This window comes from Leuciscus leuciscus, assembly GCF_965113295.1.
Source record: "Leuciscus leuciscus genome assembly, chromosome: 21".
Taxonomy (NCBI): domain Eukaryota; kingdom Metazoa; phylum Chordata; class Actinopteri; order Cypriniformes; family Leuciscidae; genus Leuciscus; species Leuciscus leuciscus.
In genome coordinates, this window is record NC_138745.1 from 1,820,165 (window position 1) to 1,846,989 (window position 26,825).

Here is a 26,825-nt window from a genome sequence, read left to right on the forward strand (position 1 = left end):
CTATTTTTTCACATCTTCATGGACACAACAATGATTTCCCTCGTGTGGAATATTTTTCCTTGTAATAATGTATGGTTTTCTAAAAATGAGAACTGCTACGTGTGTGTGTAGATGAGAGAAGCAAAGTGTGTGTGTGTTGTACATTGATTATGGCCAAGCATGCGCCCTTAAAATAGCATCTGAATAACACGACTTTAGACTAGGTTTCTCCTGGTCAGTGGCGGAATTGTTTTCTGAAACTGCAAAATAGCACCAGGGAACGTTTGCGCCGGAACACGCCTCCTCTTTTCGCTGAACCGCCCCCGGGAGCGCAAGTTCATTCCCTAATTTACCGACGTGCGTCTGTAGAGGGAAAAGTCCGCTGTGTGTCGGGTGCAAAATAGGAATGATACATGCGTCGGTGTACGAAGTCAATTGCGCTGGGTGCAAGATAGGGCCCAGTGTGTTTGAGATGATACCTTGTATTTGGGAGGTAAACTCCATCCACACGCCTGTAACCTGCCGTCCTCTTTCTGCACGTGATCCTTCACCTGCCTGTACTGAGCTCTCTTCTGCTCTCGACGAGACACCACACTCTCCACCTCAGCCCTACACACACACACACACACGGAGAGAGAGAAACTTAACACACCAGGACCACAAAAAATTCTCCTAAGTTGTTGACGTAGTGTGACAGCGCAGCGCTTCTGGGTTGTACATCAGAACGGAGGCTCACTATTGGCCAGCATCACACACATGACCAGCGTCGGCGCTGACGTTGGTCATGTGTGTGATGCTGGCCAATAGTGAGCCTCCGATCTGACGTACAACCCAGAAGCGCTGCGCTGTCACACTACGTCAACAGTTTAGGAGAATGACATGGAAGAGAAGAGATGGTTGAATAAAGTCGTTATTTATTTATTTATTTTTCGCACAGAAAGTATTCTCGTCGCTTGATAAACTTAAGGTTGAGCCACTGTAGTCACTTGGACTATTTTAACGATGTCTTTACTAACTTTTCTGGGATGGCAGATATCGATTACCTAGAAGCCTATGGAGAAGTGAGACAGCTCTCAGATTTCATCAGAAATATCTTCATTTGTGTTCCGAAGATGAACGAAAGTCTTACGGGGTTGGAACAACATGAGGGAGAGTAATTACTGACAGAATTTTCATTTTTGGGTGAACTAACCCTTTAATTCTGGACCCAGGCTGAGACGCCATGACACGCATATGTGTGAGTGTGTGTAAGGACGTCACTCACTCCTCGTTGAGGAAGTCGAAGGCTTTGGATTTGTCGCTGGGGAGCTGAGCGATGGTGCTGCTCCTCTTCTTCACCGACGGGACGACGTGTGCGGTGGGAGCGTTGTACTTCAGGTTCACTGGAGCGTCGGGTTTCTTCGCTGCGGTGCCGGACGAGGAGCTGAAGAGTCTGCTGAAACTGGAGGACGAGGGAGAGGAGAGAGACGACACACAGACTCATATGCGGACACAAGCGGCAGCAGGGGTTAGAGGTCAAAGGTTAACCGTTATGGGTTTCTGGGGTCACGTCCCAAACATATGCCAAGCTCTGCCAAACCCAACCGACCTGGTCCAACCATGATCACAGCGTGCAGACACCACATGCTGAGCAACTGACAATGCAAACACACCTTCTCTAATATATATATATATATAAAATACACTAAAGTTCAAAAGATTGGGGTCAGTGAGATTATTAATTATTTTATTATTTTATTATTTTATTCAGCGAGGAGGCGTGAAATTGATCAAAAGTGACATTAAAGATTTATAAGGTGACACTTTTTTTTTCTCCAAATATATGCTATGAACTCTCGCTTTATTAATCAAGAAAATATTTGTTTCCATTGAAATATGAATCAGCACGACTGTTTTCAACACTGATAATAATCATAAATGTGTCTTGATCATCAAATCATCATATTATACTGATTTCTGAAGGATCATGTGACACTGAAGACTGGAGTAATGATGCTGAAAATTCAGCTTTGATCACAGGAATAAATTACACTTTACTATATATTCACATAGTTATTTTAAATTCTAATAATATTTCACTGTTTTTACTGTATTTTTGATCAAATAAATGCAGCCTTGGTGAGCAAAAGAAACATCTATCAAAGACTTTTTTTTTTAAAATCTTTCGGACCACAATCTTGTCCGAAAATATGAAATTCCAGATTTTTTTTTTCTTCTAATTTTTAACAACTTTAAAACTTATATTAAAAATGTTAGTGATATTTTGGTCATGCTCCCCCGCTCTGTTTTTGTGCAATTAAATAATCTTAATTCTAAATTCTTTTAGGAATCAACTGGTCTCTTTATTCCAAATAGAGCTGCACGATTCTGGATAAACTGAGAATCATGATTTTTTTGATTGACACGTAATGTGTCATAGCTAGTGCAAGACGAGCACTAGTGGTTAAAAAGTATATAAATGTTTATTTTTGTTATGAAATGTCGGCTGGTTTGTCTAGATAAGACTCTTATTCCTCGGCTGGATCGTGTCGAGACTTTGAAGCTGCACTGAAACTCACATCTGGACCTTCGACCCGTTGGACTCCATTGAAGTCCCTATATGGAGGAAAATCCTGGAGAGTTTTCCTCAAAAACCTTCATTTCTTTTCGACCGAAGAAAGAAAGACATGAACATCTTGGATGACGTGGGGGAGAGTAAATTAACAGGATATTTTAATTCTGAAGTGAACTACTCTACGATAGTCATTTAGGAATGAATAGAGATCGAGATTGCAGTGTTTTAGCGATTAACCGTGCATCTCTAAATCCTAAACCTACACGTATCAGACTAACACACTCTGTCCCCAACACACCTTCTGCAAACACACAGGACAACATGAGCAGGAGCACAGAGAACACACAGGAGCACACAAGAGGAGAATGAATGGGTTTAAAATAGATGCAAAACCTTAAATGCCCCCAAACGCAAAACCCCAAGTAGACTGAGATGACCTGAGAATGGCATTTCTAAGAAGAAAACAAGCAGCTTTCTGCCAAACCCTTTAAAAGTAAGTGTAATGAACGTTCAAGCATTAGTCCTGTGAAGTTTACAGCAATCTAACGGTCTCTGGCTGTAAATTCCTGTTATGCTTCTGTTAAAGCTGGAAACACAACCCCATTCCCAGGTCCAAGAACACATTTTTGGATTCAAGGATCAAACCAAGTGCAAGTTTTACTAGGTTTTCTAAGATTTACCTACATCCTAGAAGGAAAACAAATAAAAGGGGGACATAAAATGAGATAGTTTGAATGCCAAACCACACAAAAACCAATATAACAGCACCACACTTTGAGGAGAACTGAGAAGTTGTTGCTTACAACTGCCAGATACTGGACTTTTTCTTCTCCGACAAGGCTGGATTCTCTCTTGATGCTCTGTATCGGACAACAAAAATACACTTCAGTCAATGCAAACCAGGCAAAGGCAAACCAGTTTGGACGTGTGTGTTGATTAGGGTTGGGTATCCGATTCTTATCGATTCCTAATTTCGATTCCAATAAGGTAAAAACAAACAAACAACAACTTAGATATCATTCACATTTAGTCTTACTGCAAAACATTTCATTGCAGCTGAATATCATGAACAAAAATCAACAGGCTAAACAAAGATACGATTGAAATAAACAGTGTTTTAGATTTTCAAGTATTCAGATACACAAACTGTAATCAAATGTAAAATAACACTGCACTTTATAAATAATATATACATTACAAATATAGTTACAAAAGTTATTCGGTCAAGAACGAGTGAATTTTCTCTTTGTCTTCTGTTGTTTGATTAGTCATATTATAGAGGATTATTAGGCTGCTGTCCCTTTAAGAGTTGCCCAATATAGTTACACACGCCTGCATTGCTTGAATGGTTTAAAATCACATTGAAATCACTTTTTCTGTGAGCGTGTTGTGAATGTGTGTGCAGCACATAAAATAGCGGGCGAGTCGTCTCTCGCTTGAAAAGCTTACAAAGGAATCGATAAGAGGAATCGAAATTAAAAACTTAAAGTATCTGATTCCAGAATTGGACTAGATTTTCGATTCCCAACCCGAGTGTGGATTGGAGATGAGCGAGACTGACCGGATCATCTCGGTCCACCTGACGGCCTCCTGCAACTCCATCAGCCGCTCTTTATACTGGTTCCTCTCCATCAGGACTCGAGCCATCTCCACCCGAGTGAAGCGCTTACGCTGGGCCGTCGGCACGTCGCTCTGAGGGACACACGGCCTGTTAGTGTTCAGCACAGCAAACACTCATCTTTGGAGAGAGTTTTGCCATACAAACCAATTAAACGGAGTTTAAAGTCACCATGAAATCAAAACTGACATTATACATGACATATTAATTGTCTATTATACATGATTTATCGGTGCACATCATTATTGTGCAGCATCTCTTCTCTTCTCTGATGATGTGGGCGGGGCTATAACCTGTCACTCACATGAGATCAGCCAATAGCAAACCACAACCATCCAATCAATTCCCCACAGACACAATCAAGCCCCGCCCACATTTGTTCTTGTTCCAGAAGCGTTTCACTCGGATATACGACACAATAGAGGAGCAAAGACAAGCTGTTTTGGGAATACAATGTGATTATAAGATACACTATTTTATAATTTGCATAATTTAGTTTCTGTGGACAAAAAATTACAGCATTTCACTGGCTTTGTTAAGAGCAGTGTTTGTAAACCTATCACTGTTAAAGCTCTTCCTGCAGTTTACACTCTTGCAAGTGAAGAAATCAAGTCAGAAGTATTTTACAGTATTTTACAATTATAATATATTTCTGTATTAGATGTTATTATTACAGAATCCCAATCTCAGACAGCGGAGTTTCAGTTGATGATAACATAAAGCGCAAGGTTTAAACTCTTGCAAGAGAAGAAATCAAGTAAAAAGTATTGTAAATTTACAACTGTAAAGTACAATAGTTAATATACTTATGAACTATTCAGTTTTTGTTGTACAGTGCAGCTGTATCCCAATTTTTTCTGTCTATTGTTATTAATATCGAATTGAGTTTCAGTTGATGAGAAAATACTTTGAGGTTAAAAGTAAATTAACTTATACTGTTCATATTTTATGCGTTTAATGTGTTGGGAATTTGTCCCAGTGGAATTGAACAAAGATCATTTTAACTTTAAAGGAAATTCTAGTTTCCATTTGAAAATCAATTGCATTTAGAATAGTTTTCGACTTCCTCGACATCTTGAAAATGATTCGTCTAACAGATCTGCAATCCTAATCCAGACAGATTTCTAAGGTTGACTTACATCATCGTCCTCCTTCGTCTTCACTTTGGCTTCCTCAATCTCAGCTCGGACTCTGTTTGGACAAAAACACAAAAGCTCCAGTCAGAAAGAGCTTCTCTCCGGCTGAATGCTGATGTGTGTCGGTGTGTTTAATGCCGAACCGTTTGAGCTCGTCCTCCAGCTCTTTGTTCCTCTCCTCCAGTTTGTCTTTGGTGTGTCTCAGGACCTCCAGTTCTCCCTGAAGAACATCTTTCTCACACACCAGCTCGTCCACACGAGCGATCAGATCATTCTTCACCACGTTCAGAGCGTTCCTGCAGAAGACACAGCAATGCCGCTTTCAATGTGTGTTTCACAATGTATTACAGTCCTCTATGTCAGGAAAATCCACAGTATAAGTTATGAGTTTGAATTTAATGTGTTGAGATAAAAAAAACGGCATACTGTGAAATAATACAAAGACATTAAAGAGGATCCATTACGCCCTTTTACAAAGTCTTGCTGTTGTTTCTGGTCTCTACTAGAACAGGTTTTCCTGCTTGAATGTTGATTATTTTCCTCATATTCTCCATTGTTGCGGCTCCTCTCTTCCCAGTCTGTCAGTAACGCTCCGTTTAGTTCCTGTCTCTATGAAGCCCCTCCTTCTAAAAAGCACACTGTGCCCTGATTGGTCGGCTGGAGCAGTGTGTTGTGATTGGTCGAGTGCGTCGAGTGTGTTTGGGAAATGTCCTGCCCCTTAACCGCCAGTTTAACACACTACTAACTAACTCAACCAGGCCCCGCCCCTTTATTCTGCGTATGAATTATTATAATGAGGAATATTGTGACGTGTTCGTTCCCGGAAGAAACTCAAGACTACAATGGAGACGTTTCAGGAGTTCAGAAACACTGACACTGATATAGAGGGACTTTGTGACTTTGCAGAGCTTTTTCATGCTCACACAGCAACATTACACACTAAAGAAAGATGAAGATGAAGAAAAATGCCTCTTTACAAAGACATTAATCATTATCATTGCTCTGTTCTTACTGATTGTATGAGACAAACAATAAACATCCAGTGATATCGGACTGTTATGAACCAGTTGAATCATTCAAAGACTCACAAATCAGTCTTAAACTAATGAGTTATCAATGCAAATTGGTTTAACGACTTACCGAATCGATTGAAGCAGTGACCAAATTAACATCTCATCCACTAAACTGACATTATTTCTTTTAGTCACATTGGATTGACCTGAACCAAGAATTGTGTACTTGTGAAAGCAAATGTTAAAAATGAACATTTGTAAGGTTACTTACTGGCTGTTTAAAATGCAATATGTAGTACCATACCCTTTTGTTGTAATAAAAGGATTTAAATATGACTCGTTTAAAAACATTTAGACTTTAGAGTCCAGTTGAAGTGATTGCTGTAACTCCTGTCAAACAGCAGGTGGCAGTAGAAGCATTGCATTCAGAGGAAATACAGACTAAACGCAGATTGTTGCAGATTGTGTAAATCCACATTATGACGTACTTTGTCTCCAGTAGCTGAGTGTTCTCATGGATCAGATGTTCCACTTCACGACCCATGCCTGCATGACAACAACAAAAACAGATTTAGTTTCACACAAATATATGGTAATTATGCACAGATCTCTGAAACCCCACAAATGCTGATTTGACCATTTCTGAGACCGAACACGTCACCAGAGGATATGAAATCATGCTTACCAAAGAAATTAAGGTCTAAAATTGGCATGCAAACCAAAGAACAAGAAAAAGCATCAGAGAATGACCAAAACAAAATCAAGTGAAATACAAAGTAATAACGGTTCCAACACTGTATCCGAACCAGGAGCAACACTCAACCAAAGCTCTTTATTCCATGTAAATCTGCACTGATTTTTATCAAGTAAACATAACTTTAACATTGTTAGTAATATTTCAACTGGACTGAAGCAGGTTTACTTGATTATTCAGATATCATTTGATCATCAGGCTTTTAAAGAAGGTTTATGTGTTCATCTCTCAATCATTGTATTGCATTGCATTATATGTTTTAACACTACAGAGCTTTGATCATAAAACTAAGCATTTATCATCTTACTAAGACATTATTGGCAGATATTGATATTTATATGCATTTTATGCAAGTATCTGCTGTACTGTTATAAAATCTCATTGATTTACATTACAAGCATCAGAATTTCATCACTTTATGTCGATATAAATATCAGCATCTGCAGCAAATTTAATATTTTTGCTCAGTTTTCCTCCATATTCTCACTATATCAGACTATATGAGCCATACAAGCCTGACGCATCAGATATGATCCTCAACAATATCTTGATAATGTGTGGACAGACGAGCTGCTTGTTGCTGTAAAGTTGTGGCATTGCACCTGGTGAGGATCTGGTGTTCGAGAATAAAAGCAGTGTAAACATACACACCAGAATACTCGTCTGGGGGAAAGAAATGAAGCGCCACAGACATGGAGGAGAGACAACATGATTAGATGGGCTGTGAATGTTAGTGAAGAAGATGAATAAAAGTTGACTGATGTCACTTTACTACTAGAGGAACATAACACAAAGGAAAAAGATACAGGAACAACAGTCACACACACACACACATTCAATAACACAGTCATGAATCACGAAACTCAAAAGAAGAAGCTTTGAATCATGTGCTTTTAAACAAAAGCAGTGTAATATTAGTCACATGATCACTGAGCCAAATCATTATTCACTGATAGTTTCACTGATAGTGGATCAGTTTGAGTCATTTAATCATTCAGGCCGGCTCTGTGGATTGTAAGAACTAATTTATCAATAAGATTTGGTTCAAAAGAGCAATTCATTCACAAATCAGATGGAAAAAAACACAATCTGTTCTTCATCCAAAGCTACTGTAAGTTACCGCATGTTATTTCAATTTGTACCACTTTTATGATGCTTTACTGTTATTTTGAGCTTGACAGCCTCAGCTCTCATTCACTTTTATTATACTGAAAATAAAAATAAATAAAAACGGAGATAAAATATAAAAAAGATTAATTTTTTTTTATCACCCAAAAAATTCTAAAACTTTAACTAAAATAATTAAATATAATAAAATGTATATTTTTTTAAATCACCCAAAAAAATTCTACAACTTTAACTAAAATATATTTAAATATAATAAAATGTATAATATTTTTTTAAATCACCCCAAAAAAAAATCTAAAACTTTAACTAAAATATAATTAAATATAATAAAATGTACAATACATTTTTTTTAAATCACCCAAAAAATTCTAAAACTTTAACTACAATATAATTAAATATAATAAAATGTATAATACATTTTTAATTATATTATTTTAAATAAATGATTTAAAATATAATTTATAATTGAATATAAAAAATATAAAAACTACAACTAAAATAACACTGATTTTCATCTGTGATTTATTGTGGCTGAAAACTCACCCAGCAGATCAGCACCTTCATCCACGTCTCCGATGAGGTCATTTCCTGCAGACGAGAGCTCCTCGAAGAGCGAGTCGGTGTTCCGGTCGAACGCCATGTTCTCGATGCCTTTACTGGGAGTGCTGGAGAGAGACAGAGAGGATGAACGGACACAAGACACAGAAAGCTTCTTCACCTAATAAAGTCCTGATGAAATCCAGAGTGTGTTTGGACTGAGGCTCGGTGTGATAGGGCAAGTCCAGTGAGTGGATGATTGAATCCGGATTGACGAACCTGGAGCCTTTGCATCCGCTCAGGTCCATGTCCAGTTCTGGTGTGGACTCGATGATCGCCTGGACCTCCGATCGCTCCGCGGTCTCACTTTGATCGGCTCCTGAGTGCAAAAATATCAGTTAGGTGTTTTCTAAAGGTCTTAAACTCATCATGCATATGAGACAAAGATTTTTGGTGGAGATTCATCAAATGCAGTTTGATTATAAAAGGGGCCTAGCATTCAGTTTACGTGACGCACAGTCCCGTTTGTGGGAGTATAAATGGTGAATCACATGAAAAACCTGGAAAGACAGTCTCAAAAACACGCTTTGAAATCGCTGGTGTTTCTGACGTCACAAACTACCTTGTAACCAATCAGATCAACGTGTGATCGTCAACCAGTGGATCTCTGAGCTGAGTGAGTGAGTGGAGGCGGGGCTCATTTGCATATTCATAGAACCGCGCATACTAAATGAGGCAAGGGTGTCGAATTACACATTTATCTTCAAGGAAAAAACTTAAATATGCCATTTTGGTGATCAAATATGAGTTTTAAAGGATAAAAGACTGACTACAGGAGGACTTTAAAAAGTTGAGTGAGATCAAATAAACGCCTTACAACCATCCATCTACAACACATCAACGGAAGATCATAAGCAATCTCTATGGGCATACATCTGCGTATTCATTGATTGTAAACTGATCTGAAACCACAAGCCTGTAGAACTCTTAAACTTTCACTTTAAACTGGAATGCTCAAATGTATTTAGTCCTCGTGATATGGAAGTTGCGCTGGTCTTTTCTCCTCTATTGTGTCGTATATCCGAGTGAAACGCTTCTGGAACAAGAACAAATGTGGGCGGATCTCGATTTAGTCGAAAATCCCGTGGGGAATTGATTGGATGGTTGTGGTTTGCTATTGGTGGATCTCATGTGAGTGACAGGTTGCCCCGCCCACAGGATTGACATGTGTGACAGTGACATTTGCCCTGCGTCTCAACGTCCACTATCCATCCTAAACAGTGTGTGAGATTAGAATAAGTGTGTCCCAAAGCAGAGTATGCTGAAAAGAGTACGCCAGATGTCCCCGGATGGTCTACGACTTCCAACGGATTTTCGAAGTGTGGATCCGTGCTCACTATAACAGCTAATATTACCCACAACCCACCGCGCATTGGAGGAGGAACTACAAACACGGCGGATGTGTGCGACTGACGGTGAGAGGTTCAGATAAAGGTTTGAGTGACTAATCAAAGTTTAACCTGATAAAAACATATTTAATTATTTAATGGACTGATCCGTTTGGCCATTAACTTTTAAATGCATCATTCTGCATTAATATGAGGAGAGTCTCCGCATGAAAGACCCATGACTGCAGAGCAACGAGAGTGATGAGACCGCCGGCGACAGAAAGTCGCAAAAAGTCCAGACATTTCAACTTTATGCAAATGAGAAGCAATTTTCGTGAGCGACAACCAATAGGAAGGAAGACTGTCAGTTGAGCTCACATCACCGTCTCGAGTGCAGGCAAGAAGAGTTCGGGGCGATTTCACTGCTTTATATGATTTGACTGTAACCAAACACACGGATATAATAAAACGAAGCACGGAGAAGAAACTGTCGACAGTCTCAGTGAGTTTAATTCACACATTTATAGTTCGAGTGTTGTAATTTTATGATGCAAGTTTAGCACTGCTGCAGTTCCCCCTGCATTATGTTGACTATTAGGGACATTGACGTTTTAGTGATTTATGACAGTACGAGTGAGTTTAATTGGTTGATTGATCGATCGTTAATCTAGTAAATGATTTAATGATTTAGCGTAATTCCTAGTCAAATTAAAATGCTATAGTTGTATACATCACTTGTGATGGAAGGCGAATGGAGACGCAGCAGCGTTGGCTTCACCTGTGGATGGCGTCTCTGATGCCGTATCCTCCTGTACGCTGATGTTCTTCAGCCGGTCTGGTTTAGCGCTCCTCGAGTCCGTGTTCCCGTGCGAACCCTCGGCCTCCTCCTCCACCGACACCATGAGCACATCAGACTCGGGTTTGGATCGCCCCCGACCAGCGCCAGAAAGTTCATCCTGATAACAATAGACAGATATTATATAATGTCATGTCAGCATCTAAGGCCATTCTCATGGCAAAAATGCAATTATAAAACTAGAAATATCAATTACAATAAAACCAAGCAAACAAACACAAGTCATATATATATGTATGAAGATTATTCCTGAAAAGGTTTTGGATTTTTTGGGGGAAAAAAACAAACAAATAATAATAAATTAATAAATAACACATAAATAAATAAATAAATAAATAAATAAATAAATAATAATAATTTATGGTTTATATATATATATTTTTTTTTATTTTTTTATTATTTTTTATTAACATATGATAAAAAATCCAAAACCTTTTAAGGACTTATTTAGGAAGATTATTCCTGAAGTGAAATAACTTCATGGAAAAAGAGCATTCTACTTGTATTATACCCGGGACAGTCCAATAAAATGTGTTTAACACAAACGGGAATCTTACAAAACATGCATAAAGTTGGTTCTTCACCTTTAAGCAAAAAAGCATGACTTGTATGACCTATACGACACCTGGTGAACACCACTGGATCAGATCTTAGTTTTAAGAGTGATTAAAAATCTAAAGTTTGACATTTCCGGATGAATTTCATTCACTTATTATCATTATTATTCTTGCACGTGTTCCACTCCTCTCGCCACTTATCCGATATATACACCGATTAATAATAGGTCTGATATCTGAGGGAGGAGTTTTCCTGAAAACAAACCCAGGAGAAATGAAGCTTTACCAGCGGCATAAGACATCGAGCCATCGTAAGTATTTATAAAGGAATAGTCATCAACTGCACATATGTGCTAAATGGGACTGTCCACATTAATCATGAAGATTAACACAATTATTCAAGTCTAGAATGTCATCAGCACACCATGATACCGTACGGAGGACACACACGCTGCATGCACATTCATTTAGAAAGATTATTATGTTATGTTATGCAAACAAAACATTTTTAGTCTCCATTTTGTATATTCAACTGAGCTTTTAACCACATAAATAATGACTGAAAGTTCAGTAATTGAGAAAAAAAAAGTGAAGAAAAAACACTGACATACAAAAAACAAGCAAAAACAATAATAATTGGTGCAATAATAATCAACATACAAAATTAAAGAAATATTCCATATTATTATATTATATGTTATATTATATAATGTAATGCAAAAAAAAAATTGTCTCCATTTTGTATATTCAACTGAGCTTTTAACCACATAAATAATGACTGAAAGTTCAGTAATTGAACAATAAAAAAAATAAAAAAAACACACACACATGATTTGGTGCTATAATAATTAACATACAAAATGTAAGAAATATTCCAGGTTATCGTTTACCAGAATTCACTGTTAATTATTTTTTCCAATACAATGAATAGAGATTTTAAAAAAGCTTAAAAAAAAAAATCAAAAGCACCATAAAGACCCTTTCCATGTTTCCTTTTCATTTTTAGAAGTTAGACGTTGGAATTAACCAGGAATATTCCTTAGGATACATTACAGGCGATAACATCAACCACACAGATGCTGAATGCAACCGCATCTGAAGCTTCACCAGGGATACTGACATCATGTGTGAGTCCACATGAGCCGTGTATGTGTTACATCCTAACAGATGTTATGTTTATATGTTACTTGTTGTTGTGTTTATATGGTTTATATGTTAATAGATGGTTGCAGGCAGCAGTTTGTGGAGTATGAATGCAAAGAAACACTTCACTATCCACACAAAAACAGTCATGGATGTGGAGACAAGCCACACACTACACACACTACACACACTACACACACTACACACACTACACACACTACACACACTACACACACTACACACACTACACACACTACACACACTACACTGCGGCTGGCGTGAAGATTACGGCAGGACTATCGGACGGCTACCTTACTGGAGTCGGTCCACTGGGTTTCCAAACTGTCCTGTGAACTCTTACCGTCCGCCTCCAACTGCCCAGAGAGAAACGCACAGTAAAAACATCAATGGCGGCACTTTATTCGGCCAGGTGGCTGATGGGAACTGCACTGCCATTATATGAAGAGGAAAACATGACGGTTCTTCCCCAAAAAAGCATCAGGAGCCAGCTCGTCAAATCCAGATTAAGCTGTAACTGATGAAATGTAGGCCAGGATTACACATAATCTGTGTCTCAGGGTCGATCAATGCGTGACGGAGAGTTTATTATGGGAATTTGTACTTTAATGGTGCAAAAGCCAGACTGAACTTCATCCTTATGGACACTTATGTCTTTGTCAGTTTTTGTTGTTGATCATTTTGCCTGTTAATGCCGACTGCATACATGTTTGGCTCGATTCTAGCAGTTTTAGAGTTCAACATGTTTCATTAAAATTGATATTTTATATAAAATGATGTTCATAAATCATTTTCATGAACTTAAAGGGATAGTTCACCCAAAGATGAAGATTAGCCCATGATTTACTCACCCTGATGTCATCTTAGGTGTGTATGACATCCTTCTTTCAGACGAACACAATCTGAGTTATATTAAAAAATGTCCTGGCTCTTCCAAGCTTTATAATGGCAGTGAATGGCCACCTTTTTTAAGTCCATTCAAGTGCATCTGTCCATCATAAAAGTGCATCTATAAAGGCCTTCTGAAAGGTGCCCATTCACTGCCATTATCAAGCTTGGAAGAGCCAGGACACTTTTTAATATAACTCTGATTGTGTTCGTCTGACAGAAGGATGTCATACACACCTAGGATGAGGGAGAGTAAATCATGGGATAATCTTCATTTTTGGGCGAACTCTCCCTTTAAATCTCTACAGCTTTCTATTTTGGTTTCACTGTTTAAACTTTTTTTACTTCAACAATAAACTTCTTTAAAATAAGACCAAACTTAACTATGTGCTCCCAACACTTCTATGACAGTTGTTTGACATTAACATGAGATGACAATGGAAACCCATTTTAATTCACATAATGTGATGCATTTCTGAACTCAAAAAAGTTATGTTGTTTCTGAGGCCGAGGATCGACTATTACATTTTATGAAAGACATTTTCTTCCTTACAATAACAAAACTATGAACCATGCACAATAAGACCAGATATTATTAACATTTTATTTCATGTGGACTTTAAAGACCATATTTATTTGCCTTTTTTGATGCCTTAATATCAACTCAGGCTCATTAGAAAAAAGTTGCTTGAACTAGTGATGCACGATATATCAGCCACCATATCGGTATCGGACGACATATGATCATTTTTAATGTTATGGTTATCGGCCCGATAATAAAATTTGGCTGATATATTAAAGCTGATAAATAATGTATGATCTCCTTCAGCTGAGACACTTCAGATGCCACTGTTCAACATGATGGGTTTGAATTGCTTGAAATATGATTGGAATCACTTCAAAAAAGGGAAAATACAGTAAAGTGCAACATGTGCAGCGCAAGTCTGTCATATCGGCTACATAACATTATCATGAGAACATCATTATAATTGTGTGATTGAGACATGATGAGACTTTTGTTTTTGTTATCAGGCTCTCAAAAATTATACAAAAATTTGGATATAGATTTATCAGCCAATATATCGGTTATCGGCTTTCAAATATAAAGAATTATCGGTTAACAGTATCAGCCAAAATGTTCATATCGGTGCATCCCTAGCTTAATAATGCAGGACAGACACTAAACCTGATCAATAGTGTTTACAAAAGCAAACCTGACATTTGCTGAAGCAACCGTGTCAATAATCTGCCCCTATAATCATCATCTGTGTGAGAAGGAATCAAAGCTGTAGGTGTTTTACTGCCTCTAGTGTTTATTTCAGCTGGAAACTGCCGTGAATTATATATATATATGTGTGTTCTCAATCTCATTGAGCCTTTTTTTGCCTTAATATTAGTGTGTTATCATTACATGCTCAGTATGTCTTTCTCTATTGATGAAGTATATCAGAAGATGCATGAGTGAAAATGTGAATGTTGTCGTTTCTGGGTTTGGTATTTTGTCTACCCAGCGGCCGTTGCCCTCAAGCTCTTCTCATAATGAGATGTTTTATTAATATGCCTTTTCAAAACAGCCCTAGCCTACACCTGGTGCTCTATAAAAAGAACCAAAGCTCTCATTAAAATCAATCAGTTATGGAAGAGCAAGTAATCCACAGCAAGTGGCAGGAACCGACAATAGGTTTCACACAAGCACAGACTTCAAAAGCGCTTTTTCCCCTCACTGACATATGCACACAAACCAACAAAAGCACAAGCGCACACAAAACAAAACCCTTTGCGAGATGCTCCCCGACTCTCTGGTGTTTCCATGGCAGAATGTGCCCACTTCTCCTCAGAGGCGTTTAACCTGAGGAGAGGCTGACAGCGAATCATGGCCTAGTTTCTCATCTCTCCCAGAAGCCCGAGACTCTGGAGGATGATATAGAGAGAAATGCAGAGTCATGAAGTGCACAAAGGCCAGTCTGTATCGCTCCACAGTGGGAGTCTGATGGAGCCTTTGTGCTTCTGAAACTCACTGGCCTTATAATGAGAAATCAAATATTCACTGAAGAGCCTGATGCATACCTACTAGTGCTGTCAAACGGCTGAAAAGAAGACATTTCTTTCTTAAATATTAGCGAAATTTGAATTATATTTGAACTCTAACGTCAATACGTAATGTTAGAGGGGAAAAGGCACTGTGTTGTCTCCTGTGTCCACAAGAGGGAGCAAACGAGCGCAATAAGCAAATATAAGCCAAATCAAGCATCGCATCTTTTATTGAAATTAAATGACATCCAACTTTTTAAAAATGCATTAAGTTTTGAAACAATTGTTCTTAAATAAAATATAATTTCCTTAATGTGCAAGCATTCTGCATGTTCCGCCTCTTGACACACCAAAAATTCGATGCATGGTTTTTGCATTCGAATGTGCAGTTTTTTTTTATTCGACAAATATTCGTACATGTTTATTTGACAGCCCTAATACCCACTGCGACTTTCAAAAGTCTCCGCAATGAAAATAAAAACGATAAAAAAATGTGTTGAGCCTCCACAACTTTCTGATATCAGACTAATGAAAGCATCAACAACAACAACTACTCGGTGTTCAGAAACTCGTCCAGTCATGATGAGGTAATAGGGATGAAGCAGAATAGATCATATTATTCATAAAACTCAGAAGAGATACGCAAACGGTGGGCTGTGTCTGTCTGGGTGTAGCACCTACAGCTCTGCACAATCTGGCACATTAATTGACCCTTCGCAGGGAGTTTGACTGACAGGCGATCGGACCAATTATAATCCGCCATCCGCTGAATCAGTCATTTTGTCCGACAAAGCAGTCAGGAGAGTTAGTAGATTAACGTCGGTGGATTAGAACTTGAAACACAGAGTGTCCTGACGTCTATCCGCGGTTAAAACAACATTCCTTCTGATGTTCATTCACGTTTCTTTGATGCAATAAATGAACTAGAAGGAAGAGATGATCGGTTCACGAGCCTCTTTAACTGAGCGATCTGTCAGACACATTAAAGAGACACAAAACGCTATTTATTGTTTACATTTCTTTAAAAAAATGACCAAATTTGAAAGTTGAGACTTTGTTTAATATCAAAAGTAAGCTGGTCTGTCCTGTGTGTCAGTCAGTGTCCTCTCTGCTCTGCGATGTGTGTTTCACTGCGTGAGAACATGTGTGGCGTGAGAGAGGCGTGGCTTGTCGGGCCTAGCAACAGTAACTAAAGGGGGCGGGTCTTTGCGAACGGTCAATTGGTGGCTCATGTTGCACTTTCTCCCATTTGTTAGTAATATGAGTGCACTCTCTTGGTATATCTAAAGTCTTTGGCCCTGTTGTGTGGCTCCTCATCAGACTGAAGGCTGAAATATGACCGGCATCCTTCACAAACTCCTGCATCAGGCCTAGATTGAGATCAAGGTCAGTCTATCCTAGAAACCTACAATGCCATCATTGCTGATAAAATCAATGCGAATAAGGGGAGAGGAGTGGATTCAGATCTGGCACGTCTAGTAGTCGATCAAAATGGGTTTTCCCAAAATCCCAATGGCAGATTACTTGGGACATTCGTTCCTCAAAATGGTGAAAATGTGGGTAATTTGAGTGACAACCCTACAATATAGTAAATTTCACAAATAATTAAAGACATCTATTACGCCCTTTTACAAAGTCTTGCTGTTGTTTCTGGTCTCAACTAGAACAGGATTTCATTCTTGAATGTACATATTCTCCATTGTTGCGGCTCCTCTCTTCCCAGTCTGTCAGTAACGCTCGGTTTACTTCCTGTCTCTATGAAGCCCCTCCTTCTGAAAAGCACACTGTGCTCTGATTGGTCGGCTGGAGCAGTGTGTTGTGATTGGTCGAGGGCTTGAGTGTGTTTGGGAAATGTCCCGCCCTTTTCCATAACCACCAGTTTAACACACTACTAACTACCTCAACCAGGCCCCGCCCCTTTATTCTCCGTATTAATTATTATAATGAGTAATATTGTGACGAGTTCGTTCCCGGAAGAAACTCAAGACTACAATGGAGGCGTTTCAGGAGTTCAGAAACACTGACACTGATATAGAGAATAATTTATACTTTGGAACTTTGCAGAACTTTTTAATGCTCAAATTACACAATAAAAACAGATGAACATGTAAAAATGCACTAAAAGGGAAAGTCGAATTAAATGTGAAATTTTGAAGTAGAAAGACTAAAATAGAACTTTCTTGTAGTAACCAACATTCCAATGATCTTTATGTTAAAAAATAAATAGTGCACATGAGTTGAGTGGTTTGTTTGTCTTTAGTTTCGAGGGGTGAGAACATAAACATGCCAGGAAGAGGTTGAAGGCAAATGATTACTTCATCAACATGAATATGTATGAAGGGGCCTAGAGTCGTGGATCTGTGTAGGACAGGGAAAGTTCCAGAGCGAGGAAAGCAAAGCATTCTGGCCCATGTTAGGGCTCTGATTAAGCATGCAGGGCACAGCAGACACTCAGAGTGAGCTTGCTTCCCGCTGGCACTGTTCACTCAGGCTTCTTTAACATATGTTCCTTTCAGAGGGGGAAGCTCTCTCTCTCTCTCTCTCTCTCTCTCTCTCTCTCTCTCGCTCTCTCTCAATACTAACGAACTGTGTCGTCATCGCCTTTGTTCCCTAAAAACCTATGTTCAGTTTCTGGGAAGCTGATAACAGCCTCTGGTGTGATGATGACACAACATGATCAATCTAGAGTAGGGCTGGGTATGGACACACACTTCATGAGTCATCTTGTTTGAGAACCGATTCTGATCACCAAAAAAAAAAGACCATTCTTAACAACAATGTATTTTAAGTATAAAAAAATTAAGAGATGAGAAAGTGTCACATCTTTATTTATTGCTAAGCAACATAATGCAACATATTCCATTCTCCGTCTTAAAGGTGATTAGGAACAACTTAGAGCTTAACAAATATAGCATTCTTGATTTAAAAATAGAACAACAGAAGAGTGTTTATCAACCGAAAGTAATCGAATGTAAAACACTGCATAGTCTTCGCTGTATGAATTAAATAAAGAATAATCCTACTAAATCTACTAAAGAGCAGAGCAGGAAGATTAGGCTGCTGTCACTTTAAGACCGATTGCACGTATCCAATATACTGATACAACCCGGTACTTCGGTACCAAGTCGGTACTAATTTTTTTTAAACGTCACGGTACCAGGTTTTCTCAAACCCGGTACTTGATGCGCGTGCATGCCCGAAGCGCGTGCAGTTGCGTCCTCTTCATAAAAGCGCTGATGGCGATCGGCGGTGCTGCTGCTGATGTGGTGCTGATGTTTTTTCGCGTGCAGATACGTTATTTCAAATGGCGCGCGGCAAGCGCGCTCATAATAGAAGCGGCGCGCTCGCTTTTCCATGTGCGTTCACGGATGTATAGCAACGACAGACGCCACGGGACTGACGGGAGTACAAACGCTTGTGCGAACTGCGCTCTCTATGACGACGAGGAAGTGTGACATAGGCCTATTAATTGATTTCTAGCCCTTGCATTAGCTTTACTACTAGATATATTTATGGAGATGTGAAATAAAAAGCCGTCATTAATATCAGTCCGTCAGAAAAGCAGTTCTAGTCTTATTCTTGGCTGGATAACTCTTAGCAGGTTTAAAAAGCCCTTTTAAAGTTAAATATGAATACAGTTTTGGATTAAATAAAAGTATAGTCAAGTCAAATAAAACATATTTTATCTCCTGTATAGTTTGGTGATGCTACAATAAGATACCATTCATTAACATCACTTAATGCGTTATCTAACATAACACATTGAGTGAACAATATATTTTTACAACATTAATTAATGTTTGTGAATTTTATTTAATACAAAACACTTGATTGGTCATGTTTGTTCACTTCATTCATTGTGCATTAAATAATGTTAACAGAAATAATGTTAACTTTTGATTTTAAAAATGTATTTTTAAATTAACCCCTAAAGGAGAATAATTGCGACAGTATATAACTATTGTTTTTTTTTGTTAGGTCATTTTATCTAATGTTATCTAACAAATGGAATCTTATGTAAAGTGTTTTTAATACTACAGTTTCCATCTTTGTGATATAGCCTACACTTTAATATAATTATGTAAATTTAATCTAAATTAAGCTTTGGTACCGAAATTGGTACCGAGAACCGTGGATTTTCACTGGTATCGGTACCGAATACTGAAATTTTGGTACCGTGACAACACTAATACACATGCAACGTTAATGTTCACTGAAGACATAAGCGACGATGTTTAAGCGAACACTCACCAAGCTGAGCCTTTTGACACATTTCTGTGTGATATATACACACTAGATGTCGCCTTGTCTACGGCAGTTCATTGGAACGAATGTCTTTAAGGCGACATCTAGTGTGTATATCTATGCACCAGTCTGCGTACACGTCAGATCAGATCACTTCGACATGGCTGTGTATAAGAGGTAAAAACTATATAAATACTGTTCGTTTTCTCACACAAACCGCTCGTTTCGTGTCTTAGGCCATCAATGTGTACTTACGATGGGGAATTGTTTAATTTGGACGACGGGGAATTGTTTTAATTTGGCTTGTGTTTTGAGATAATGACCATAGACCTGCATTATATGACTGACAGACAAGAACGGTTTGACCTAAAAATATCAAAATTGAAACTACTGCGGAAAAAAAGACACCTACATCTTGGATGCCCTTGAGGTAAGCTAAAACATACCAAAAATTAATTTCAAAGTGAACTATCCCTTTAAGTGATATAATTATGTTTCGTTTTGGAAATCTAAACATGATATCTGTCATAAACTTGTTTCCATGACGGATTTATTCAAACATTTACTTTCTGCGGTTGAAACACTGATTGATGGATCACATGAGACATGATTGATTTCAGTATCTTTCAACATTCCTTCTGGTGTTCACTGATGTTTATTTGCTGCTGTAACTAGTAGTGAAGAGGAAGAGATGATCGCTTCATCTGTCACACACATTAAAGAGACACAAACACACATTTATTGTCCCTGACTTCTATGATAATATTGACATAATTTGAAATCTGAGACTTTATTTCATATCAAAAGCATCAAAGCTTATTGTAATTATTGGATGGCAGGCGCTACAAATAATGTTTAGTGTTTTGTTTTGTCTCTGCATCAATTCAAAACAGCACAGAACAAAAGACAGATCTTGGGTGAGAATGAGAATCGAGTAAAATCGAGAAAAATCGAGAAATAGAAATTGTCAAGCCAGCCCTGATGTCTTTAAAGTTCCCCTGTAGTCAATCATTGTATCCCTTAAAACTCATGTTTGATCACCAAAATAACATATTTAGGTATTTTTTCCTTGAACAAAATTCTTCATGCCTTAAAATATCTTGAATGTAACTCGACACCCTTGCCTCATTTAGTATGCGCGGTTCTATGAATATGCAAATGAGCCCCGCCTCCACTCACTCACTCAGCTCAGAGATCCACTGGTTGACAATCACACGTTGATCTGATTGGTTACAAGGTAGTTTGTGACGTCAGAAACACCAGCGATTTCAAAGCGTGTGTTTGAGACTGTCTTTGGTTCACTGCAGTTTTAAGGAGGAAATACTCAGCAATGGTGTCGACTTATGAACTTACACATGGTTTGTCTTAAAGCAGATTAAAAACACCACATAGACACATAAACAACATTAAAAGCTGGATTTTCACCACAGGGGGACTTTAAAAATTAGGTCAATTTCTCGCCATTCGCTCCCACACTGGGGCTGTAATACAAGTAAACAATGTGTAAATCGGTGTGTTTCTCACCTTGAGGCTGGTGTTGGATCGAGGGTGGCTGAGACTGTTATATCTCCATGTGTCTGTCCCTGGAGTCTCCACAGATTCCCTATGCAGATCCGGGCTCATCGCATCGCTTCCCGGCAATGAGAAAACACCCAGAGAGACAGGTCGCTCCTTCCTGAGTACACACACAAAACATACGATTGGAAACTTGAGCGAGAAATGTATTCAGATCTGAACATTTTTCACACCAATTTCATATCAAGTATTGGGAAACAAGTTTCTGAATTACACTGGTTTAAGCTAGATAGAAATGTGAGTGGTGCTTTATGGTGAAAACCTGCTGCCACTACGGTAAAATTGGCATCACAACTTTCCCAGTATTTCATAAAGTGTTTGAAGTGGTTGCTAATGTGTTGCTAGGGTTTGGAGTGGTAACTAGGGCGTTGCTAAGTCGCAAGTTAAATCAAGTCACGTTTATTTGAATGGCGCTTTATTCAATGTAGATCTTTTCAAAGCAGCTGCTCATTATTAAACAGGAAAATAACTGTTAATGTTGTAAAATTAATCAATTATGAACATATCTAATTTAAGATGTCATTTATTCAGTTGAAGGTGAAGTATGTAAGATTTTTTTTTAAATGCATTCTTCCAGTTTTTTGTTCATTTACTACTATTAATAAACACGGATCCTCCCAGACACCATCAAAACATTGAGAGCATCCGTCCAGATCTGTCAATCTCTTCCCAGTTCAACCAATAGTGAGAGTTTGGGGGCGTGGCTACTGTAAGTGGGCGGGGCCAGAAGGTGTTTAGCCACGGTGGGCCCATGACTGATGCGTTACCTGGAAAAATACATTCCGCTTTGGTTACAGAAGTGCAAACTTGCCGCATTTAGACCTTCAGAGATTAAACAGGTCGGGAATACGTGTGATGTGTGTCCAGCAGCATTAAAGTCCCCCTGTAGTCAATCATTTTATCCCTTAAAAAAACTCTTCTTTGATCACCAAAATGACATATTTAAACGTTTTATCCTTGAAAAAAAATTCTTCATGCCTTAAAATATCTTGAATGTAACTCGACACCCTTGCCTCACTTAGTATACGTGGTTCTATGAATATGCAAATGAGCCCCGCCTCCACTCACTCCCTCAGCTCAGAGATCCACTGGTTGACAATCACACGTTGATCTGATTGGTTACAAGGTAGTTTGTGACGTCAGAAACACCAGCGATTTCAAAGCGTGTTTTTGAGACTGTCTTTGGTTCACTGCAGTTTTAAGGAGAAAATACTCAGCAATGGTGTCGACTTATGAACTTACACATGGTTTGTCTTAAAGCAGATTAATTACACCACAAAGACATATAAACAACATTAAAAGCTTTAAACAGTTGTGGCGTGTTATGTCAAAAAACACGCCCTGTTCAGATACTTTGGATGGGTTTATTATAAGCGAGACGCACATGAGTGTTTTAGTCTACTCTATTGCTTACTCATGACACATAACAACACAGCTAAAAGTAGGCTATTCCTAATATGTTGGACCTTTTATTGAAAGTAGCCTATTTTACCTGTTGAGACATGCCTTCACAAGCCCCCATACAAAAGGAGCGTTTGCAAGCTTACATGCTTATTTTTCTATACTAGACATACTACGCTGATTCAATTCAGTTCAATTACAGTGTCAATGTTGCATTTATCAATTATGAAACTAATTCAACTCAGCTATAAGCGGCTCTACAGAAGACAATAGTGGCATTACCAATAGTGTCAGTGCAGTGAAATAGTCTAAGATCTTAATAGTCTTTAAGATCTTCTGATTCTTACATGTCTCAATGCATGTCTATGGAATGTTTTTGGCTGCCATACAAAGTTTGGCAACACTTTATTTTACAGTGTCCTTGTTACATATGTTACATGTACTTACCATAGTAATAACAGTAAATTATGCATAATTACATGCAACTAACACTCAACCAAATCCTACCCTAACCCTATAGTAAGTACATGTAGTTGCTTAATATTACTGACAATGACACCTTAAAATAAAGTGTAACCCAAAGTTTGTGCATGTAAGAAGCATGAGCCACATGATGCATGACCGCTAACACCACAGCTCCTCTAGGAGAGACATCTCTTTTGTTTTCTCCGATTGTCCCTGTTGTCATAGATCTGCATTCAGACTGAACCTGCTGACGGCACATTCTGTCGGGAACACAGCGGATCTGCTCACGTGAGCAGGATTCACTCTATTCAGCTCAAACTGTACAGTAAAGAAAAGGTAAAGTACGGTTTGGAAACAAGAACCAAAATTTGAGGAAGTGATAATGCAAAAGTCCAGTGCTCCTCAGGAGAGCGTTTCCATCCAAAGTTGAGAGTTTAACTTGTGCATATGCATGCGTTTAATGCACTTATGGCATAAAACATTTGCAAATAAAGCAGCGTTTCAGTCCAATGAGAACAGAATCGTCACTTCCTGGGAAATTGCCAAGAAAAATATCTGTAATATCTGTAATAAAGGCACTTTTTCCCTCCATCATAAATGAGTGTGTCTCGGAGCGTCGGACGAAACACAGTAAACGCTGTCGTGATGCTGGTGTTCGGGAACACACTCGTGTGAGACGCTTCTGGAGGGAATTAAACCAAATCATTCTGATCACACACTTCGACTCCAGCGTTTCAGAAACACCAAACCAACATTTGAGACGCTGCGACGCCATTGGTTCACTGCTTACTCCAGTTATCCAATCACAGCCTCTGTTGTTGATTTATTCAGTAAATGCCAGTAAATTTCCATCGTAGTTTATGGGCATGTCTCCTTTCTTAATAAAACAATGATCGCGATGTGATTGGTCTGCTGGTTAGTCCAGTTATTTTGATTAAAGACAAATATATACTTTTTTTGTGATGACTTAACTTGCACGGGTGGATTGTTCACCACAACACTAATGTGCACTAACAAAGTAAATAGGGTCAATTTTGATTTCTTGCCAATTTTTAAGTAAAAAATAAAAGGCAGTAAATCAATGCAGTGAGGCTTACATGTGTTGGATCTGTATCTGACGTGTACATCAATACCCGTGCTGTAATCACACACACACACACACACACACACGTCACATAACACGTCGTGTCAATCACACAGTAAAGGTCATGATTTAACAGAGTTGAGAAACTTCAGGTCCAAAGTTCAGTTCATGGAAAGCTCTATTACAGCACATGAAGTTTCTGTTCCAGATCATTAATAAAAGCAGAATGAAAATTAAACCAATAGAAATTGTTCAAAAGCAACTAATATAATGTTTGGATTGCAAAAACGAGCCAAGTCCAGTTGTCTTCAACTAAATTATACAAAAACCTAAATGAAAAATATCCATTTTAGTTGCGTTCAGAAGTAAGCACAGTTTCCCTTTTATCAAAGCATAAAAAGCGAGTATTTCATTTCTTGGCTTTGAGATTAACCAAAGCATGTCGAGTCAGGATCAGTTAGAGGTTTAAAAGCTATTCAATCAGATTTAATCAATAAATATCATCTACTGAAGTTCACTGGTTATGATAATCTATAACACAGTCAGAAATAGGCATTTGATGAGTATCAAATTACATTTTTGAATCCATTTTACTCAAATTATATTTATTATACAATGCATATAATAGCGTTTAGCTTGGCTTATGATAAGAAGTCTACTGTCAACTTTTCCAGAATTACCACTAATAAGAGTAAAATAAACATTTTGTACAGAGATAAAATTAAGCTTATTTTTGGAAGCCTTATTTCTTAATCTTTTGTATCTTTTGTAACATTATAAACTGTAATTTTTGATTAATTTAATGCATCCTTGCTCAATAAAAGTATTAATTTCTTACTGATCCAAAACTTTTGAATGGTAGTTCTACTAGTGTATTTTTCATCATCTTTACGCAAATATTAATTCTTAGATTTGATAGGCTCATAAAATTCAACCTTGAACTCTCTACATGATACATGACATGTGTGAAAATATCAGCTTTGGGTGAACAACAACTTTACTATTATAATCACCTGAACATGTGACACTAAAACCCTGAAACCAGTTTAACATCTTGGAATAAAAGAACAGAAAGCTCTTCAAAGCATCCAACAATATCAGGTGTTCAACTGCAGCTCTAGTGCAAGAATGAACAGAAGAACAAACTGAAGCCGTGATGAACAATAAGCCTGTTAGAATGAGAAGGGATCCAGTACAAACGTTGGCAAGAGACATGAACTCTCAGATCTGCCGGTTCTTGCCGCAGCTCAACACTGCTCATGCTAACGGTTCTCTCGAAGAGCTAACGCACACATGATGAACAATAGTAACCCGAGTAACGGAGGTAAATCATGCACGTACACAGACAGAAATAGAGGGAAAATAGAGGCTTAAGATCAAGAGAAGCAAAGTCCAATAATGCAAGAGGTTTTCAAACTGGGGTCTGTGGAAAAGCTTAGAGAACGACAAAAACTAATTAATACATTTGATTAAAATAAATAATACATCTATCTAGCGGTAAAGTACTATAGTGAGAAGACAAAATGCAATATGGCATAATAGAAAGTAAATATTTTCATTAGGGATGCACCAATATAAAAAAAATTGGCCGATACCGATAACCGATAATTCTTTATATTTGCGAGCCGATAACCGATATATCGGCCGATAACTTTAAACCCAATTTTTATATTTTTGAGAGCCTGATTACAAAAACAAAAGTTTCACCATTAAAATCCACATCCCAAACACACAATTAGAACGTTCTCATTATAATTTTATGTAGCCGATATGACAAACTCTATTTTCCTTTTCAAAGTGATTCTAATCATCCAGTCGAACAGTGGCATCTGAAGTGTCTCAGCTGAAGTAGGGCTGTGCAATTAATTGAATTTCGATTTCGATTCCCAATGATCACCGAAATCGTACAATTGAGTAAAAACGATTATTTTGCCATGTTCTGTTTTGCAAGAACACTCTTATTTTGTCTTGTGTTCTGAATGACACGCGCACATCCGCCCGTCCCGATGCCATAAACTCTCTCAGCTTGAATGTTTAAACTGATAAGACTTAAAGAAGTGAAAATGATCAGCTTTAGTTACGATGCAATGCTGGCCCGATTGTGCAAGTGAATGCTCCGTCATGTCCCGACTCCTGAACGCGAGAGTGTAGTTTCGACGCTTGCCTTGTCGAGAGATGGAGAGAGAGAAGACGCGGCGCCGCTGAACACTCACGCCGTTTGTGAAATTGCATCTTTGCGAAAGTTTTAAAATGATAGATATGATTTTATAATCTGTGTGGATTAATTTAGGCGACTCATACAATCTACTTGCTAAAGTGAGTCAATGCTTGTGGGTGAATTTCCCGCATTATAAGTGGTAGACCTGCGGGAAAATTAAAATACTTGTTGAAGTATTATCTGTTATATTATTTATTGTAATAGTTCAGAAAGTACAATAAATGTTCAAATTAATTT

General features: G+C 38.2%; 1 protein-coding gene across 4 annotated transcripts in view; it reads right to left on the bottom strand.

The window, feature by feature from the left end:
- Positions 1 to 26,825, bottom strand: part of spag9b (sperm associated antigen 9b) — an 89,135-nt gene that overhangs the window by 23,754 nt on the left and 38,556 nt on the right. For 3 of the 4 annotated variants that reach the window (XM_082152064.1, XM_082152063.1, XM_082152066.1), the window contains 12 exons: positions 21,370 to 21,520; positions 12,975 to 13,037; positions 10,886 to 11,063; positions 8,999 to 9,098; positions 8,726 to 8,847; positions 6,789 to 6,846; positions 5,431 to 5,583; positions 5,291 to 5,342; positions 4,095 to 4,225; positions 3,337 to 3,393; positions 1,244 to 1,420; positions 459 to 588 (listed from right to left, as the gene is read on the bottom strand). In XM_082152064.1, coding sequence (XP_082008190.1) covers positions 459 to 588; positions 1,244 to 1,420; positions 3,337 to 3,393; positions 4,095 to 4,225; positions 5,291 to 5,342; positions 5,431 to 5,583; positions 6,789 to 6,846; positions 8,726 to 8,847; positions 8,999 to 9,098; positions 10,886 to 11,063; positions 12,975 to 13,037; positions 21,370 to 21,520 — 1,372 coding nt within the window. The remainder of the gene's footprint in view (positions 1 to 458; positions 589 to 1,243; positions 1,421 to 3,336; positions 3,394 to 4,094; positions 4,226 to 5,290; positions 5,343 to 5,430; positions 5,584 to 6,788; positions 6,847 to 8,725; positions 8,848 to 8,998; positions 9,099 to 10,885; positions 11,064 to 12,974; positions 13,038 to 21,369; positions 21,521 to 26,825) is intronic. The other variant, XM_082152065.1, reaches the window with a different exon arrangement.